Below are 20,880 nucleotides of genomic sequence, written 5' to 3'. Positions count from 1 at the left end.
GGTTTTTTTAATATGGTAATTTTGTTGTGACATGCAAGATCATATTATTTTCTTAGACAAATTTAATTCTTAATTGCAAGTTATGTATTACACATTCTTGATCACATTCTGTATTATGCATAGTTTAATACCTTAGCTTAAAATATTTTCTTTTCCCCCAGCCTTTTCTGTATGCATTTTGTTCAATATTTGCAGCATGCATGCAGAAGTGAGCTGACCCATGCCATGATTTGATAAATGATATGATTATCTCAAGAACAATTTCTGTAGAGTCTTTTTTCTGAAAATAATTTCAGTCCTTACAATGCATTTCATTGATCATCTTTCTCTGGCGTTTTGTTCTGGACTGCTGCACTGTGTACTTTGTACTTACGCACAACACCCAATTTCACATCATGCATTCAAATACACACACCCCAACAAATGCACAGCACCCCGTAAAGGATGGAATTCTCAGAATCTTGGAGGAAAAGAAAAAAAAAGTTTTAAAACATAGTAATGTTTATTTAAAATACAGTAATGTGTCTACACTTCACTTCTTGGGTGGAGAACATGCCATCTGTGCTTGAAGAAGAGTCTGAGAGGCAACATAAATTGACTTAACGCAGTGCTACATCTCTCTGTCAGGCTTTGAACCCTTGTGGTAGAGTAATATGCTCTTCTAGTGCATAAATAGCCCTGACAGAGCCGTCTGCTCCTCAGGATCTTCTGAATCCTAACCTTTTGCCAGGTAAAATGCTATTTAGTTGCCTGAATATAGACACCCATTTCTCTTTAAGATTCTTTAGGGCATCCAACACATGGGGCTGGTCATACAGCACAAGGCTTGTGGGAGACGTACACCTTTCTGAAGTGGCAGCTGGAGACCTTCTGAGACAGAAATGACAGCGGATGCTGAAGAATCCTTGTTTCCAGGCTGTCATGGTTATTTTCTGTGAACAGTCCTTTTTTCCATGGAATTTAAGCTTACCAGCTTTTGTCCTGTGCATCATGGGGGTGGAAGATAATTTATTCCTTCGTTTTTGCATCAGTGATCTCAGGGTTATAGCTACATTCAGAAGGCGTAGACCTCAGTGGAGTCTGATTCAATACCCATCTCATCTTCTAATGAGCGTCACTGGTAAATTTTGAGTCAATTTTTAACCAGGATTTGAATCGCATTAATATTACATCTCCACTGTCTTGTTACACAAATGTCTCATGATACAAGTCTACAGTCTTTTCATCACGTGAGATTCAGTCTGAGACAAAGATCTGAATATAGGTGTCCACATATGAACTAGGTATCTATGTTTAATTATAGTTAATGGAGTTCTAAGTTGCAATTAAGTTGCCTAAACATAGATGTCTAGTGCCAGTTCAGACCTGTCAATATATCTGAGACTGGCAGAGGTGACACAAGACTCATGGAAGACCCATGTCCTTTTGGGTCCCTCTGGCATTTTTTCCTGCAAATCTGTTTTTAGCTGAAGTAAGTTTGTAGTTTTGTTCCTCCTGAGCAGAACTGAGCTTTGACACACAAAATACCCATTGGACTTAAAATCCAGATGACCAATATGGAGATTATTATCTAAGGAACACAGAACATGCTAATGCCCTTGAACCAACAGACAAATCACTCAAAACCCATGGCATAACAGAGGAAAAGCAACCTGATAGCCTAGCTAGGCTGAGTCTTCACTCAACTCTCTAGTTATGAGAATGCCTCCAACTTCTTATTTTTTATCATAAACTCCATGATATTATTAGGGATGGGAGTCAGACACAGCTGTAGTTTCCAAGATCCTTTCTAGAATCCTTTTTTACAAATAAGATTTACAATGGCAGCCTGCCACTTCTCCAGTGATGTAGTCGTCTGTAGTGACAGGTTACACTGCTCTTCTTCCCATGACAATGTATCTTAATCCATCTCAGAAACAGCAAATACAGTAGGCCAGATTCTGGTAAAAACAAAGCTACCTAATTCATGGAGTCACAGAGTAAATGAGCTTAGCAGAGATCTCTGGAGCACTCTGCTCCAGTCCCCCACACAAAGACAGACCAGATTGCTCAGGGGCTGTACTGAACTAGTAGCAAATCTGAGTCCTCTGAACTGCCCTTCTAGTAAGCCCCCATGAAGTATTCGGTGATTTTGTAGGTGCTGTTGTACATCTGGCTGGCCTGCAGCTGCCATGCCAGAAGTGGAGAGGTCTCCATTGGTCCTGTATCATATGTCAGGCCTGAACAGGCATTTCCAGCTCTCTAGGACATCTGAAATGCCTGTAGGTTAGGCAGCTAAATTCTGCTCATGCTCAACACAGTCAACTGAGAGTAGGGAGTGATTCCTGACTGACTTTATCTGCCTAAACTGAGGCATTAAATTCTTGTGTTTGAGATCACATATGGTGCCTTATCTCATCCCAAAGAGGGACACAGCAGCCTGAGATAACAGAGGGAGATAGCAGCCTCATCATAGCCTGATAAAACCAATCTTCCTCAGCTCCTTAATGTTATATGTTCCTGAAATCTACACATAGATTTCCAGGGGTCATTCAGAACAAGCGAATAGCCTAACACTATCAATTGTCCCTTGGAAAGGCTCCTCTCTCTTCAGAAGCATATTAAAAAAACATTCTGTCCCTCCCTGTTATATCCAGATGTTTCAATAAAAAATATTAATGAGGTAGCTGAGTGTCATGGTTTAACTCCAGTAGGTAGTTCAGCACCACACAGCCACTTGCTCACTCCTCCACAGAGGGATGGGAGAGAGAATTGGAAGGGTAAAAGTGAGAAAACTCATGGGTTGAGATAAAGAGTTTAATAGGCAAAACAAAAGCCACACACAAGCAAAGCAAAATAAGGAATGAATTCATTACTTCCCATCGGCAGACAGGTGTTCAGCCATCTCCAGGAAAGCAGGGCTCCATCAAGTGTAACGGTAACTTGGGAAGACAAACGCCATCACTCCCAACGTCCCCCCCTTCCTTCTTCTTCCCCAGATTTATATGCTGAGCATGTCCCAGCCAAAACAAGGGCACTGAGTGAACAGAGACACTGGAAATGGAGAAGCCACAAATCATACCTGTGCACAAGAGCTACGTAGCCCTGTTAACATGGGTTCCCATGACTTTGCAGACCACTTCAGCTCTGTCCATTGTCCCAATAGCATGTAAGCAAAATAATGAATGACTTAAAGCAGTCACCACCCACAAAGTTAATCTAAACAGACCTTTCAGTGAACTCTCATGTTGACTGTGCTCAGATATTGTTTAATGTTGATATGGATACATTTTACTCAGCTCAGGGTATCAACAAGTGAGCTTGTGCAGAGAATTTCTAGTTTGATTCACACTGCAGGCATCCCTAAAGAAAACCTTTTCTCCTCTTCCTCAACACTCTTCTTCTCTTGGTGGATATTTACTTGTGGTCTTGGCTGTTCTCTACTTTTCAGAGGTTTTTTTACTGTTCAATGGGCCTTTCCTGTAACCATAAGGAAGGTGGCAATGACCCTCAAAACTGATTTACTTACATATCCTAACTTGAGAGTGCTTCTTCTGTGCATTCAAATCTAGGAAAGCTGAAGATATCTCATCTTAGAACATAGAACACAGAACATATAGAACATAGAATGGTTTGAGTTGGAAGGGACCTTGAAGACTGTCTATTTCCAATCCCACCTGTCACGGGCAGGGATAAAGTGGTATCTGCTTGGAAAAGAAAAACAGGATGTACCAAATTGAAATCAACACTTAGAACAGCAAGGTGTTGATCTTAACTGAGCTGCCTCTGAAGGTATTAAGCTATAGCAAATAACTTGGTATTTCAAAGGAGGTTTGTTTTCCATGCAAAACAAACAGGAAAGTTAACTGTTGGCTCTGTGGCTAGCTAGAGATCAGGCAGAAGCAAGCAACAGCCTTTACATCTTCTATTTTCTGCAGATGAGGAACATGAAAGTTTATTTGAAATGGAAGAACTAAGCAATGAGAAATAAACAAGACAACTTCATATCACATCCAGTTCAAAGGCTTCCTCATGTCGTCTTTTCCCAGAAGACACCAGACAGATATAAATTCCAGCATCAGAGACTTGGATGTCTTTTAGCAGTAAAGAAAAGACCCCTCTGCTTGGTACCCATTGAAGAAGCTCTTTTTGATCCCAGTACCTTTTGTTTTGAATCTTTTTCCCAGTGCTTCTATTGTAGGAGATGATCTGTATCAGTTCTGAGGGTCTGGAAAAAAACCATTCAGTAGAAATATTTGCTAGAACGCCAGTGGCTGGCAGCCTGCAGTCCAAGAGCACATCATTTCCAACAGCTCCAACAACATATGTGGAAGTGAGAATGCTTGGAATAGCAACTGCACACAAAATATAAAATGAGACATGTCAAGCCACAGTGATCCTGAGGAATACATGAAGCTGTATGGGGAATGAATTTATTTCATGCTTAGAAAACTCTCAGGTTCTGACAGTACAAACACATTACCACAAGAGAAGTGGCAATGTCACCTTGCAGGGCTTTGATTATTGTCAGGACTTGGATTCTAGTCAAAGAGACCTCAGTTGTCTCCCTTGCCAATCCAATATGTGGTTTTGTATCTTGGCCAATACCATGTAGTTATATTCCTTCAGGTAACAAAGTTGTTTAACTAAATTTACACTTCCTGACAGCTGGTTCATGGAAACTGCCTGTGGGCATGCTCTTACTACAAGACTGGTATAGTATATGTAGTTAAGTACCCTGGCTTTCCTACTCCTCCATGTTGGTATCCTCATCCTATTTGCAGCTATCATTCTTAACCAGTGTGTAACCAAGGCCAATGTAGCTCTGAATGTGCAGAGATAATTGTTCTCTCAGCCATGTCATAGCAACACACTTGCCTTAAAGTGTCTAACTTGGTAAGCAGCATCTTTGAGTGATACCTTTTCCCCCTCAAAATCCCTTCCCACTGCCAGTCCATCAGCCGTGGGCCTCTCTACCAACCCTTGCACTCCTGATGAAAGAAGAGATGACACTGACCTGTCACTTCCAGTTCAATGGCCACCTGATCATGCCATGTTCCTGCTGTTACACTGCAAATGTATTTCCCTTTGTCAGGGACCTGGACGTTCTTCAGTTTCAGGGACAAGTTGCCTGTGCTCCACTGGCTGAGGAAGAGCTCTGTGCCTCCCCAGCTTCGCTCCTCTAGCCAGCTATCTTTGACTGCTTCATTATAGGACATCTCCTTCGGTGTCCTGAAAGGCTGTAGAGCAACCCACTGAACCGTGATGCTCTTGGGAAAAACAGTGAGTGACAATCGGCAAGGCAGAATGACATCTTCCCCAATGAAGCTGATGATTGGGTTGTTCGGAGGAAGGATGTGGAACTGGCCTGTTTGAAGACAGCAACATTTAGACGAGCTGTTCAAAAAGGCTGGAGAGGGCATCTGAGGCACTTAGTCTGGGGAGAGGACTTTCTTCCCTAAGTGACCTCCAAAAGCTGGAGGCTTCTGGGCTGTAGCCTTTAGAAATGTCTGTGTTTGACAAGATAGGGACAATGAGCGGGCTCAAAAAACAGGCACAAGGCATGTCTATACTCTGCAGCGGAGCTAAGTGCAGAAATACTGAGCCTGATCCACTGAGCTATACAGTGAGACAAGGCTGATCAGACCAAAAACAGTTCAGTAATGAGTAGCAGGTGAATGCAGCGATGACATGTAAACCTACTCTGCAAATCAGCCTTCATGGATGTTTGTAGGCACTGAGTAGCTGAAGGTGTTATGTCCCAGACCAGTACAAAATTAATTCTTTTTTCTAACTGTTCTGCTCCCAGCGGTTCTAGTGTTGTTTGCCTTGTGTCTCGTCCTTCAAGGGTCCCACACTCAGGCAAGACACAGTTCACATGAACTCAGAAAACATTTCACTGACCTGTCACATCCAGCTCCACCACAGTTTCATCACGCCAGCTCTCAGAGTCCAGGCTGCAGACATATTCTCCTTTGTCAGCGTACGTGACATTTTTCAGCACTAGAGACAAGTTCCCATGATTCAGTTCAACAGGAGACAGTTCTGTTCGGCCGTTATACCTCCCACCTCTTATTTCTGACTTGATTCTCCCATTACAGAAAACTTTGTGGATTAATTCTGAAGAGCGAAGCAAATTCCACTGCACTACAAAATTTCCAGTAAAATTAGTGGAGAACAGGCAGGGCAAGAGAATATCTCTTCCAATTACTCCAGTAACAGGAGATCTCAAAGGCAGGCTTCTGTATGGAGCTGCCAAGACACAGAGAAAATGTATTTATATGCTTAGGAGATCAGGATTCAGTGGAAAGACAGAGATAAGCACTTTTATGGAGCATAACAAGTACAGTGTCATAGTCACCAGCCCCTGAACAAGTCTGCATCCCATAAAACACCTGAAGTGGCCTTAGAGGCAGACCTTTATCTACGGACAACTGAAATGACTCTTAGGTGTGCTCTGAACAGAACTTAAGGCTCAACTGTCTGTATAGACTAGACTTCTGTCAGCTACCATGGGAGCCTGGACGCTGTTTGCTTAAATTTTGCTTAAACTGTAGCCAAATCTCACCCTTGTTTAGGATAAAAGGAATCCTTCTTTGTCTCTGGTGATTTTATTGGTTGCATCTCCACTGATCACAAAGTGTGAAATGTCAGATGAATCGCCCACTGCACAGCTCACCCGGGTGCTGATGTTCATAAACCCCATTTGGCTTTGCCCTTCCTTAGGAACAAATTATTCTTTTGGTAAGTTCTTCTCCATGTGCATTCCTAAGACGGAGATACAAGGAGCTGGGGATTACCTGGTTCATAGCTTAGCTGCCCAACCATCCTACCTGGAATATTTTCTTTATCGTATTTGTTTGATCAATTTTCAAAATCTGGTTGCATTTCACATGGGCACTTAGTCTACTGCCTGAAATAATGTTCCAGTCAACTCATTTTCCCATCCCTGTTGGAGTGAAAAGAAGCATCTTGGAAGATAATGGATCTGTCTGGAATTCACCTTATCATGGCATGCAGAGACTACTTTCATCTTTCTTACAAGCAATGATACCCAGGCACTGACCTGTCACATCCAGTTCCACGTAGGTCTCCCTGTACCAATTGGAATAGGCAACCTTGCAGGTGTATTTCCCTTTGTCAGAGACTTTGATGTTGCTAAGTTTCAAGGAGAGGTTTCCCCTCCTCACCTGGGATGTGAAAAATGCAGTTCGACCCTCGTAGCTCTTCCCCTGCCTTTCCACCTCACGTCTTCCATTGAAGGAAATAATTTCTATTCTCTTCAGAGCTCTAACAAGGATCCATTGGACAGTGAGGCTGACAGGGATGCTAGGGGCAGAGATGTAGCAAGGCAGGATGGCATCTTCTCCAACAGCTTGGATGACAACATTGTTAGGGGAATGAACTGTAAACTGACCTGAGAAAAACAGATATGCACATAGTATGAGTTCGTGCTGACTCAGTGTGGGAAATGGTTTCAAAAGAGAAGCATTTTTAAACAGAGCTTCCACTATTTCTGCAGTGAACACCTTAGACAAGGAGCCAGAGCACGTACTTTGTGATACATCCAGGATAGTGGCACATGAACTGTTCACCAGAAAGACGCATGCACTTAGGTGAGATTACCTCCAAATTCAGACACCTGAGCTTGGGTCTGCGTATGCAGAGGGCTACACGTGCACTGGGAACTAGAACACATTTCCTAAGCTTAGGCATCTGGTATCACTGGAGGCATCCTAGTAGAACCACAACATCCACATGGAGCTGCAGGAGATGATACAGCACAAATGGGAGACCTTTCAAAGAACTACACGGAGACCAGACTGGATACCTTAGGCCATCTTAAGTGGCACCAGATATCTATCTTTGGATAACTGAATAAGACCCTGAACATCTACATTAGTGTGATGTAAATAGATCTTTGTTGATGAATCATAGAATCATAGGATCATAGAATACCAGGTTGGACGGGACCTCAGGGATCATCTGGTGCAACCTCTCTTGGCAAAAGCATGGTCTAGACAAGATGATCCAGCACCCTGTCCAGCCGAAATGAGATCTCCAATGACATACTGCTCCTATGAGGAGTGGCTGAGGACACTGGGTTTGTCTAGTTTGGAGAAAAGGAGGCTGAGGGGTGACCTCATTGCTCTCTACAGCTTCCTAAGGAGGGGAAGTGAAGAGGGAGGTGCTGGTCTCTTCTCCCTGGTGTTCAGTGACAGGACATGTGGGAATGGTTCAAATCTGCATCAGGGGAGGTTCAGATTTGACATTAGGAAACATTTCTTTACCAAGAGGTGGCAAACACTGGAACAGGCTTCCTAGAGAGGTGGTCGATATTCCATGCCTGTCAGTGTTGAAGAGGCATTTGGACAATACCCTTAACAGTATGCTTTTACTTTTGGTCAGCCCTGAAGCGGTCAGGCAGTTGGACTAAATGATCGTTGTAGGTCCCTTCCAAATGGAACTACTCTGCTCTACTCTACTTTACATCTATTCTATTCTATTCCGTTCTATTCTATTCTATTTAGTTTGTGTGGCAAGGTTTTGTTAGTGGGGGGGCTACAGGGGTGGCTTCTGTGAGAAGCTGCTAGAAGCTTCCCCTATGTCCGATAGAGTGAATTCCAGGCTCCAAGACAGATCCACCGCTGGCCAAGGCTGAGCCAATCAGTGATGGTGGTAGTGCCTCTGTGATAACATATTTAAGAAGGGGAAAAAAACGCTGCACAACAGCAGCTGGGAGAGAGGAGTGAGAAAATGTGAGAGAAACAACTCTGCAGACACCAAGATCAGTGAAGAAGGAGGGGAAGGAGATGTTCCACTCACTGAAGCAGAGATTCCCCTGCAGCCCATGGTGAAGACCATGGTGAGACAGACTGTCCCCCTGCAGCCCATGGAGGTCCACGGTGGGGCAGATATCCACCTCCAGCCCATGGAGGGCTCCACGCTGGAGCACGTGGATGTGCCCAAAAGAAGCTGTGACCCCATGGAGAGCCCATGCTAGAGCAGGCTCCTGGCAGGACCTGTAGAAAGGAGCCCATGCTGGAGCAGATTTGCTGGCAGGACTTGTGACCCCGTGGGGGACCCTGGGGTCAATCCATTCCTGAAGGACTGCACTCCAGGGAAAGGACCTATGCTGGAGCAGTTTGTGAAGAACTGTAGCCCTTGGGAAGGAGAAGGACCCACGTTGGAGAAGTTCATGGAGGACTGTCTCCCATGGGTGGAACCCCATGCTGGACCAGAGGAAGAGTGTGAGGAGGAAGGAGCAGCAGAGACAATGCATGATGAACTGACCACAACCCCCAGTCCCCATCCCCCTGCGCCACTCCGGGGGAGGAGGTAGAGAAACCAGGAGTGCCAGGAGTGAAATTGAGCCTGGGAACAAGGCGGGGGGGGAAGGTGTTTTAAGATTTGGTTTTATTTCTCATTATCCTACTCTGATTTGATTGGTGATAAATTAAATTAATTCCCCAAGTCAAGTCTGTTTTGCCCATGATGGTAATTGGTGAGTGATTTCCCTGTCCTTATCTTGACCCACAAGCCTTTTGTTATATTTTTCTCCCCCCCGCCATCCTGCTGAAGAGGGGGAGTGGCTTTGGCGGGCACCTGGCACCTAGCCAAGGTCAATCCACCACATCTATTCTATTTTATTTTATTCTATTCTATTCTATTCTATTCTATTCTATTCTATTCTATTCTATTCTATTCTATTCTATTCTATTCTATTCTATTCTATACTTAGGCATGTATAGGCATCTGTACTTAGGTATTTTAATTTTAGGTGAAATTATGTCAAGCTTACTGCATACACTCTTCCCATTCTTACTACAGATGCACGGGAAATCCAACATGGTCTGTGCTCACCAGCTGTGGACACCTCCCATTTGGCCATATGTGTTCAACTCCTGGATATACTAAAAGTCAGATTCAGGGCTTTTTGGTTTGATTGGGGTTTGTCTGGACAAAGGGATATCTTTGGGTAATTTAATGACAAATAAATAACAATTTTTAACAAATACATAGATGTATGTATATAAATCTATGTGAATATTTCCATATGGATGCCTTACATAGCCCAGAGCATCTCACTCAAATGGTGTCGGACGTGTCCTCAGGCAAACGAATCCTACACTTAGGCAGAGATTTAACTCAAAGATTAAGATCTCTACCAGTAGGTGCTTGCATGCAAGTGTCTCCATCTGAACTAATCGGTTAGGTTAAGTTGAAATTATAAACACTGGAGATCTAGAGTACAATTCAGTAGCTGTACCACAGAAACCTCCTGCCATTCAAGATGCCCAAGGGAATGTGAGATATCCATAGGGGGCCAGCAACAGAACATATGGAATACTCTTGCCTTTATGAAAAGGCAGCTGGAGGCCAGTTATGATCTCCTGAGACTTTTGGGGTGGCTCTAGATAACAACATTAGGAACTAAATCCCTTCTCTTTTTGCTGTAAGGGGAGCATACCAAAGGGAGTCAGGGAGCTTAGATACCTTAGACGCTTACTTGACTAAATTTAGTTTTACCCATTACAATGTGAGCTAGTCTAGGGCATACTTCTTTTCAGAGGACTCCCAAAGGTCTTCCTCAGGGCCTGGGTTGTCTATGCCTGTCCTCTGATGATGCATGAAATTTTCTAGGCTTTCTCAAACAGAAATAGTGTCTAGGTAGGTGTCTTCATCAAGTCCACCTAATCAATGCAAGTACTTCAAGTGACACATCTCACCCTATGGTAAGGAATATAGAATATGGAATGTAGTAGAAGTCTTCCATATAGACTTCATCAGTAAACTTACTTCTGAGCTTAATGAGGCAGGTAACTTCCATACACTAAGCTATATTTTCCAGAATTTGGAAGTCTACAATTTTTGCTGTGTATATTTATATGCATCTATATGCACATCAAAAAACAAAAATATTTGCTGATTACTTGTTTTTTATAATTGTATGGCATAAATTCTGCTTACCACTAATCTTCTGAAGTATTTGCAGAACAATCAGGATAGGTATCATTGTGTGCCACATGAAGAGGAAAGCCATTGTTCAGGAGTTCAGAGTTCAGACTGCTCAGGCAGACATTTAGACTCTGCAGACAACTGCACAACAGCCAGGCAAAGACCTCAAAGGACTTTCCTAAATGAAAAGCTGAAGGTGAAAGCAGGAAGTTTAGACATTAGCTTAGCTTATTAGGAAGAACACAAAGGTAACTTTGAAAAAGTGTTATCTGAAATGTTACACCACCAGAGACCAGAAACAAGCTATGCCTTTACAGGACTACTCACTATGTGTAGCAGAGCTAACTTCCAGTCAATTAGCATTAATGCTACTTAAACCACCTAAATGCCTCGGGATATGAACCCATTCAGTGAGTTAAATTACTTGCAAATCAATCCTGGTGTTGCATATCTTTTCCCCTAAAGTGTTGCACTTTTGAAAATCTTTACATACGTTTGCTTTTATCTAATGTCCACCAGGGAGACTTATAAATAATTTTCCAGGGAGACAAGGATGGGGGAAGGGAAGTGATTTGTTCAAAGTACAATGGCATTAACTCAGGACACAGTTTCATGGAACAGGATGTTTAACAAAAAGCTCAGCTCTTTCAGGCATGAGTATATCACACCCATTCCTAGGGTTTGTTGAGGTCCCACAGGCGTCTGTTTTTCCATGGTAGAGAGTTCATTTAAGAGTAGCAGACCCCTGCATGCATGAGCTAGAGAAAAGGAGGCTATAAGGCAATTAATTTTTCAAATATGCATAAATACTCACATCATGGTGAAAAAAGAAACAGGAATTACTATCACTGAGAGCTTTTATCTCACAAATATTTGAATAGCTATCCATGGCATTTAAACTACAAGATAGCAGTGAAACAGTAAGAATAAAATGGAATACATATTCCTAATACTTACATTCCCCAAATTATTGGCAGATGGAAAAAAGAGGGAAAAATAAAGAAAAGAAAAAAAAAAGAAAAGAAAAAAAAACCCAAACAATTATTTTAGATTACCTGAGTCTTTTGAATCAGAAAACTCTGTGTTCCCCACTCAAAGCTGTTACATCTTGCTGGTTTGTGTTTACCACATCACATATGCAGAGAAAACAAGTTGGCCTCATGGCTACAAGCCAGCACAGGCTGGAAAGTTTTAGTAGCTCAGGAATAGCAATAAGGTTTTCAGGCACTGACTGGGATCAGAAGCAACGGAACCACTTTTGCATGATATGACCCTTCAGGAAACAGGTTCTGCGAAGACCTCGGGTGGATTTCACTGGACCTGTTTCAGAAAATGCGATGCATGCTATTGTGTAAGTACTTTTTTTCTTGCCATTCACTGTAAAGAAAAGCAAAATTACTCCCCATCGTTGTGCATGTCTAAAATAGGGAAGATGAATCCTCCATCCCTGGTCCCAGGTGGGCACTGGTGTCAGGAAACAACTTGTGCTTTACCTTCTTTCCAGAGTTCTGGGAAGTCCAAACCCAGCTCTGATTCCCTGATGATGATGAGCAGACAACTTCTCCAAAACCAAAAACTCCCCATGGGCATTGCAAAACCTTGCCAGAGGTTCTTCTCTACACCAGCTCTGTTGCTATAACAGCTTTCAAGGACACAAAACATCTCTGCAGCTCACAATTGGGTACATATTTCCCTCCATGGTCTGCAGTTTCCAGCCATACTGATTCTGAAGCCTCACTTAAACTTAAGAATCTTCAGACAGGAAAGTTACATTAAGAGCTGGTAGCACGCATGAGACGGATCTGGCCATTTCTGGAGATTGATACTGATACCTTAACATAGTGAGGAAGCATTTCCACATCTTACTCTTGCATTATAGTGAGCATTTTCCTTTTTCTAAAAAGAAAGAATTCTTTCTGTGAGCATTTTTTTTTAATGGTCAATATTATTGATAAAACAGGAGCAATTCAACTCAGGGCAGTACGTTAAATAGGCATAATGCCATTAGTGTTGCCAAGGAGCAAATGTGCATAGCTATGACTTTTGGATGTTTAAAGACAACCATTAATACAAAACATGCTCTCAGCTAGCGGAAAACCTCATTTTTTCACTTTTCTACTGAAGGCATGGCCTTTTGAGAGAAGACAACATCTCTTTCTGTGTGCTATAAACTCAAAACTGTTTCAAGGCAACATTGGTATAGCAGAACAAAGGACGGAATTTCTCCCTTGTTCTATTTCAGATAAGGCAGAATCATATAAAATTATCGTACTTGCAGACCAGAGATCTGTTCATATCTTGCTGAAAATATGATCATTTGCATTTCTTAGCTTGAAGATGGTTTCTTACCTGGACAGCAGGAAGGAAAACAGCCATCACAAGCTTTCCTTGGGTTTGGGAGAACTGGACTTTTGTACTGAGAAATACATTGACATTATTACTAATTTGCTTATTTTGCTTTTATACCTTGCACAGTCATAGAGTCGTTTATTAACCAGGGACTTGGGTAAACAGATATTACTCCAATAAAAGCCATACCTTTGTTGTCACAACCATGACACAGGGCTCTGTTCATCCCAGTTGAAATCTCAAGCTACAAGGTAACACAATTGCATCCTTTCATATGATGGTCTTCCCCGGTACATGGATTAGTTGCTGAATGAACATGTGGCTTCAACCAGAGCAAACAATACCACACTTTGTGTGAAAGGCATGTTATAAAAGGCAAGCACAAAAATATGACTTTGAATTTGTTGGTTGGAGGGAGAACTGAACTTCATCTCCCCTGTCCAAGGTGTATGTCTTGACTGTTGAGCTACTGTCTACCTAAAAGTGTGTCATCGTCAACTCATGCCCATGTTTTTGATGATTTTCAAATAGCAGAAGGAATTTTTCTTGGTTCTTTGAAACAAAGGACAAAGGACACTGATAAGGGGGATGAATTTTATATCCCCTTCTTTCCGTGCTAAACCTACAAGCCCAGTTTCCCCAGGTCCCCGCCTTTATTACTTTCTTACTGTGAAGTGTTGTGTGGAAGAGCTAAGTGTCTTGTTTCCCTCTGGAGCTGATGGAGAACAACAGGCATCTCCAGAGCATGATTCATCCCAGCAGGCTGAACAGGGAACTCCTGACTCAGTTTGAACAAAATGAAGAAGCGCATGGCAGGTGGAGAATGGTCAGGCAAACCAGGAGAATAAAGCAGCATTGTCTGGGCTTGCACAGATGAAATTAGGAAGGTCAGAACTCACCTGAAGTTAAAACTGGTGAAGAACAAGGTACCTTGGCAGCAAAAGGAAGACTCAGAAAAGTGTAGGATCACTGCCAAAAGGGGTGGGAAGTTTTCAGGCCCTAGAAGGACCTTTTCCCCAGTTCTGAGACAATCTATGCCAGACTGTGGTGTGAACCTTGTCAAAGGCTGGGTGTGTTGGGTTTTTTTTAAAGCCAGGTGCATTCTACCCACTGGATTCCTTTTATCTACATGCTTATTAACAGCTTCAGGAAACTCCGGGCAGTGCAGAGAGGTATGATTTCCTTTTACAGGAGATGAGTAACTCTTCTCCAACAGATTGCGTTTGTCCCTGTGCCAAGAGTTCTTGTTTTTAAAACAGCCTCTATAACTTCATTGAGGTGAGAGTCAGACGGCTCCGTAGTTTCCAATACCCTATCCAGAGCCTTATTTATAAACAGAAATTATATAGACAGCCCACCAGTGCTCCAGTGCATGGTCATTAAGTAGACGCTTGGCTGGCAATTCTGCAATTTCCTTCAGGACTTGTGTGTGATACCATATAATTCTAGTGACTTACTGACATGTTATTTGCCCCAGTCCATTCCCAGCTGATGGAATTTTCACTATATTCTTGAACATCCTTTGCAAGATTATCTTGATATTACTGGTTTTTTGGATGTCAAATTTTTAATATATATTTGACCTTGCGGACTTTCCACTTATTCTGATTTTCCATTTCTGTTATGCTGATCTTTTCTGTGTGACATGCTCTTAATTTTCCTACTGAATCAGGGACTTTTTTTAGACAAGGTTTCTTTCTGTCTGAGTTGAGGCACACACTTTACAAGAGCTTCCAAAGCAATGTATCTCTTAGAGTCTCTGGGCAGCTTGTGGGCTCCTTCCTTTCTGCCCTGTACCTTTAATGGTTTATTTGCTTGGTTTTTTCAAGACATATGACTCACTTTTACATAGTTCCCCTCCTTCAAATGGAATATCTATGTGCTGAACTTACCTGACTTGCTTTTCAACTACAACATTAAATCTAATTGCTTTGTGGTCACAACTTCAGAGCAGCTCACAGGGTAGCACTTCTCCAATTAGGTCCTGTTCATTAGACACCTGCAGTCTCATTTTTTTTGTGGTGGATTCTTATAATATCCATACTGACTCCAGTGACAGGGTAAACACCTCACTCAAATAGAGATGCCCTCACAGACAATTGCTGAAGGGTCATAATCCAAAGCTGAATTTCCCTCTAAACAGCCTTCCAGGGTGAGTTGCTGTCTCTCCCCTTTGAGCTAGGTTGCTAAGAAGTAATCTCAATAAATTCTTTTGAGATTTTCCATCTCCACCTCTCAGATCCATCTCCTTTATATAAAGAGTAAGATCATTCAATTAATAGCACTTTCTGCCCATAGGAGCAGGTTTGTGAATCAGTTTTTAACTGGAAGATTTTTAGAGAAAATTTGCTATGGATGTAGTTAATTGACTATTGCAGTCTACCCCTGATTTGTCCACAGAAATTCACTTTTATTAAAAAAAATTGGGAAATTGGGCTTCATGACTGAAGAAAACAAACGCAGAAAAATAAAGGTTGGTGGTTTTTTTTTAAGACTTTTAATCATCATTGAAATTCTTAGCTTTTTCTCCAACATCACCTTTGCTGGCAGAGAAAGTTTCAGAGAAGTTAAACCAGATTGCAACCAAGAGTCTGGATACACAAATGAGTTAGAAGTTCATAGTGAAAGTTAATGACCACCTTTTACTCACAGACCAGGGTTTCAGGTGTCTGTGAGTGAAGGTAAAGACCAAGCTTCCTTTCTCTCTAAAAAGTACTCATCTAAAGTTTGAACTAGCTGTCTGTAGCCAATGAATTTGTAAGTGCTCTCCCATTCCCAACCCCCATCCTTTGGACTGCAACAAGCATGGAAACATGTCGACCCACAGCAAAAGTACATTGGGAAAAGAGCTGATTTTTCAGCTGCTGCCACAGTGGAGAACTGATCTCAGGAAACTGTGGCCCCCAAAGGGATGAGGAGGATGACAGGGCTAGCAAGCAGTTATTAAATGATCCTTTTAATCTGCTTCATGGAAAAGTGATGGAGAGGGATGATTGCCCATTCTGCCACCCTGGAGATATCCCTGGAAACATTCCCAGGGTCCTGTCTCAGGAGACTTCAGAGAAGCAATGTATCCCACAGATTGGCAGCACTGCACCTCCTCTGTGCAGTCATGACTTACTGTCCCCAGCCATTGTCTTCCTTCTGTTATAGCATTTCCCATGGCTGTGTTAAATCCAGACCTTTGTGTCCTGGCATGTACCACCGTACTTTTATGGCCCCATTTCCAAAATTGTGTCTTTGCACCATTACCTTGCATCTGCAATCTACCTTATCCCCAACAATCTTGTCCCCTCATCCTCTCTTAATGAACACACACACCTCGTAATGTACACACACTTTTCTTGCTCAGTGGCAGTTATCTACGAAATGCAGAACACCTTGGGTCACCTGGGTTAACAGACAGAGTATTACCATTGTAAATGAGCCATTATGGATTATGCCATGACTTGAAAGGATACAGTATTTACTCTGAATGCATAGAGTACAAGAGGGAGACAATATAAGCCTAGTACTGCAAAGCACCACACTCCTCAAAGGCAGGTTAGAAGATAACACATTCACAGGTTGGTCCCCTCCCTTTGCTTTAATATATCTCTTCACGGTTGCTCATTTTTCAAGGTATTGGTCACTTTGAGTAATTGACACATTTCATGGCATTAAGCCAGTGCCCTGATTGTTCTTTCAGTTATTTAAGCAATTTTTATTCATGAGAGTTTTAAACTCAGCTAAAGCGGTGGGATTCAGCTAACTTCATTTTTAATGGTGGCTTCAGCTCACCCTGAATTACAGGTGATATTCAGCTTGCACATTAAGTCACTTAATTCTAGGAGCCTGTATTGGGTTTATGTGGCAAGCGTTTGGTAGCGGGGGGGGGGGGCTACAGGGGTGGCTTCTATGAGAACATGCCAGAAGTTGCCCCCCATGTCCAACAGAGGCAGTTCCAGCCAGCTCCTAAATAGACCCACTGCTGGCCAAAGCTGAGCCCATCAGCGAGGTTGGTAGCGCCTCTGTGATAACATTTAAGAAAGATTTTTTAAAGTGCTGTGCAACAGCAGCTGGGAGAGAGAGTGAGAAACAACCCTGCAGACACCAAGGTCAGTGAAGAAGGAGGGGAAGGAGATGTTCCACTCACTGAAGCAGAGATTCCCCTGCAGCCCATGGTGAAGACCATGGTGAAGCAGGCTGTCCCCCCACAGCCCATGGCGGTCCACGGTGGGGCAGATATCCACCTGCAGCCCATGGAGGGCTCCACGCTGGAACAGGTGGATGCACCTGAAGGAGGCTGTGACCTCGTGGAGAGCCCGTGCTAGAGTAAGCTCCTGGCAGGACCTGTGGCGCCGTGGAGAGGAGCCCACACTGAAGCAGGTGGGGGGAGGTGTTTTCTAAGATTTAGCTTTATTTCTCATTATCCTACTGTCATTTGATTGTCAATAAATTAAATTAATTTCCCCAAGTCGAGTCTGTTTTGCCTATGACAGTAATTGCTGAGTGATCATCCTGTCCTTACCTCAACCCACGAGCCTTTTGTGATATTTTTTCCCCCTGTCCACTTGAGGAGGGAGAGTGATAGAGTGGCTTGGTGGGCACCTGGCGGCCAGCCAAGGTCAACCCACCACACTGCCTACATGTAAGCATGAGTTTTACGCTCCAGTTACAGACAGTAGAGAATAGGATGTCATTCACTTGCCTGAAGATAGACATCTATTGCCACTTGAGATGCCATGTCACGTCTTCCCTTATCTTCAGCTGCTGCTTCAGGAGGGTCTGAGAATCCCATAAATCCCATGCTCTGATAGCCCTGTGGGAGCTCAAATTGCATGAGGCTTCCACATTTGGGCAGCTGAATCTAACTCTTGACTCCCATTCCTTAAGTCAAACTAACTTAACCAACTGCTTATATGTAGGCAATTGTTCCTGAGTTTTATCACATCCGGTATGTGATCTGTGGATTTCACCCTTAACATTTCTTATAAGCAGACCTCCAAAAAGACTACTTGCATTTCGTAGTTTGTAATTTGATTGTTATTAATAGTTTTTTGACTTGCACTTCATAGTTCACAATTTGATTGTTATTAATAGTTTTCTGACTTTGTATAAAATTGGAATTTGCATTCATACTCTTCCTGGTAAACTGTTCTGATGGGTTCATTAGTTAAAAATGAAGAAACAACAAATGCAACAAATACCAAAATAAATTCATGTTTCTTTAGTCAGGTAAAATGAAATAAAATTGCAACATTTAATATGTCTGGGTTTTTACAAAATTAGTTCTTAATACGAGATAATCCCGAAGAAGTACTTCTGAGACTATTTCTTTCTTTACCATGGTTTTAAAAGCTGATTTTACTTTTTTTTCCTTCCTCTCTGCTTTCATATCCTCTGCGATTCACTACATTATTAATTTATTAGTCTCCTCCTGGCCCTGTGGAAGGATGTCACAGAGAGGGTAATGTGTTTTAAGTGTATACAGGACGTACTCCCAACCATTTGCCATCAGAGCCTGGACTGAAGAATGGGTACAGATTCCCAGAAAACGCAAAAGAGAGAGACTTGAGAAGGCACTTTTCTTCAACATTGAAGAATGAAAGTGTGTGAAGTTCCTGATCCAGGAAAACACCTACCACGCTGCAGAGCTTGCAATCTCTTACACCCTTCCCACCAGTTAAGCTGTATTCTCCCTGAGAAAACCGCAGACTGAGAAAATTCCCCTTTGGGAAAGTATTCATCATGTTGCTCCTCAGTGTATTTCTAATTTCCTCACACACCACACCCAGCTCCCACTCTGATTTGTCCCCCACCTCCACTTCCCAGTAATGTTTCTTTTCTGAAAACCCTTCAGTAGCTACCACCACAGCTTTGGGTGGGATCTCTTCCTGGGTGGAGGACTTGACCCTGTTTTTCTCCCTAATGATGAGGCTGGGATGTTTGCAGTTCTCATCCAGAGTGATACTAACTTGAGAAAGGAAGAAAAAAAAAAGAAAAAAATACAAAGCACCAAGTTATTTCTGATTTTCAGGAGAATAAACAGTCATCTCAAAGAAAGTGAATGAAGGAGACAAACAATAAAAATAAATAAAAAAAAACTAAATACCCCAGGAATATACAGTGTGTTTTTGTCAGACAAAAACTCAATATCAAAAATAATATCCAACAGGGCATGTCTGTTCTCTGGCTTCACTGTGGTTTTATTAATTCATCTTTACTCTGACTGAGGGGATCCAGGCTCTCTGGTCAGACCCATCTGTCAGCTGGATTTTTTGGAATAAAACACAAAGCTGAATCTCTCAAAGCCACATAATATGTAAAAAGGTCCTAGTTGGTACAGAAACGATTCACCCCAACTTCTGATACTGAGAACTGTGTAGATGGGAGATGCCTAAGAAAACCCGGGTGCCTGTTTCAACCAATGGGCTGCAAAATCTCCTCAAATTCTGACAGCCTGTGAGTTTTTCATAACACACAGACTCTGGTATGTGCATGAAAGAACATGATATTAATGGCAGGCGAGATTTATCTTACCTGCATTGCTATAAGCTCTCCAGAACACTGCAAGAAAAGAAATGAATGATTAATTAAAATCACTGCAGAATGTTAATATGCTTAGTTTTAGTACAGCATGGGGTTGGAGGTGTGTAGATTTGATAAAATTGGTTTTCAGCTTTCAACTCACCCAGTTCATTCTGGACTTTTTCTGAAAAGGACAGAAAGTTATATTATCCTTATGCATGGCAAGGCTCTTCTGTAGAGTATCTGTGCTAATAAGAGTATTTCCAATACTACATTACTTAAGTATGACCTGGCCTAGGATTTGGGAAACGATGCTAGCTTAACTTTGGAGGGCTAGAGGTTATCTAAGCCCAAGCTAGTCACCTGGCCTCTCTGTAGAGTCAGGAGAAAGAGAACAGCACATCAGAAAGTGTTTCTCCTCTGCTGTTTCAACCACCTATCTGAAACTACTCTTGGATGCCTTCATCTCTCAATGAGGGAACGAAGAATATTGCCTTAACCTCAATGCCCAAAATTTAGATAACTAGTTAGGTGAGCTGAATCACTTGCGGGTATACACAGGACCTGTGGCCATGCTTCCAGACCCTGTCCGATGACAAACAGGAGCTTCACATGGCCAACTGTTAAAATGCATATGAAAGTATATATTTTTTTCTTCTTTCTTTCAAAAATATCAGTTTGTTAATAGGAAGGAAAATCTGTTTTCTACTCAGCTACAGCAAAAATTAAACCCTTAAAGAACTGAAATGATGTTCTGTTGTTATGGAAACAGATGTTCTGGAGTCCAAGACTGTGTCAGATAAACACTGGTTTTTAGGGACAACTAAGTCTAAGTGTGGAAGAGAATGAAGTGCCGCAATAGCCCTCAAACGGGGGCACAGTTCAGTTCCAAAATGGCATTTCTGATCACAGATAACTTAAATTATTTTTAAGGGCAAAAGTTAACTTAATATCCTTACCAATTCTGGACAATATATCCTGAAATTCTACAAAGAAACAAAATTAAATTAAAAGTTAGGACAACTAAATCAGGTGAATTATGGTACACTCCATGCATTTTGGAATACATAGGTTATCTATATA

General features: G+C 42.2%; 1 protein-coding gene across 1 annotated transcript; it reads right to left on the bottom strand.

Moving 5' to 3' along the window:
* Window positions 1-18,509: 18,509 nt before the first annotated feature.
* LOC142076507 (tripartite motif-containing protein 60-like) lies at window positions 18,510-19,277 on the bottom strand (the record flags this gene model as incomplete). Its single annotated transcript, XM_075138789.1, has 1 exon — window positions 18,510-19,277. A coding segment is annotated over one exon (531 nt), but the record flags the coding sequence as incomplete, so codon positions are not given.
* Window positions 19,278-20,880: the final 1,603 nt, after the last annotated feature.

The sequence above is a fragment of the Calonectris borealis genome, unplaced genomic scaffold (genome assembly GCF_964195595.1).
Source record: "Calonectris borealis unplaced genomic scaffold, bCalBor7.hap1.2 HAP1_SCAFFOLD_59, whole genome shotgun sequence".
In the NCBI taxonomy this organism is placed as follows: domain Eukaryota; kingdom Metazoa; phylum Chordata; class Aves; order Procellariiformes; family Procellariidae; genus Calonectris; species Calonectris borealis.
This window is presented reverse-complemented; position numbering and strand designations above follow the sequence as displayed.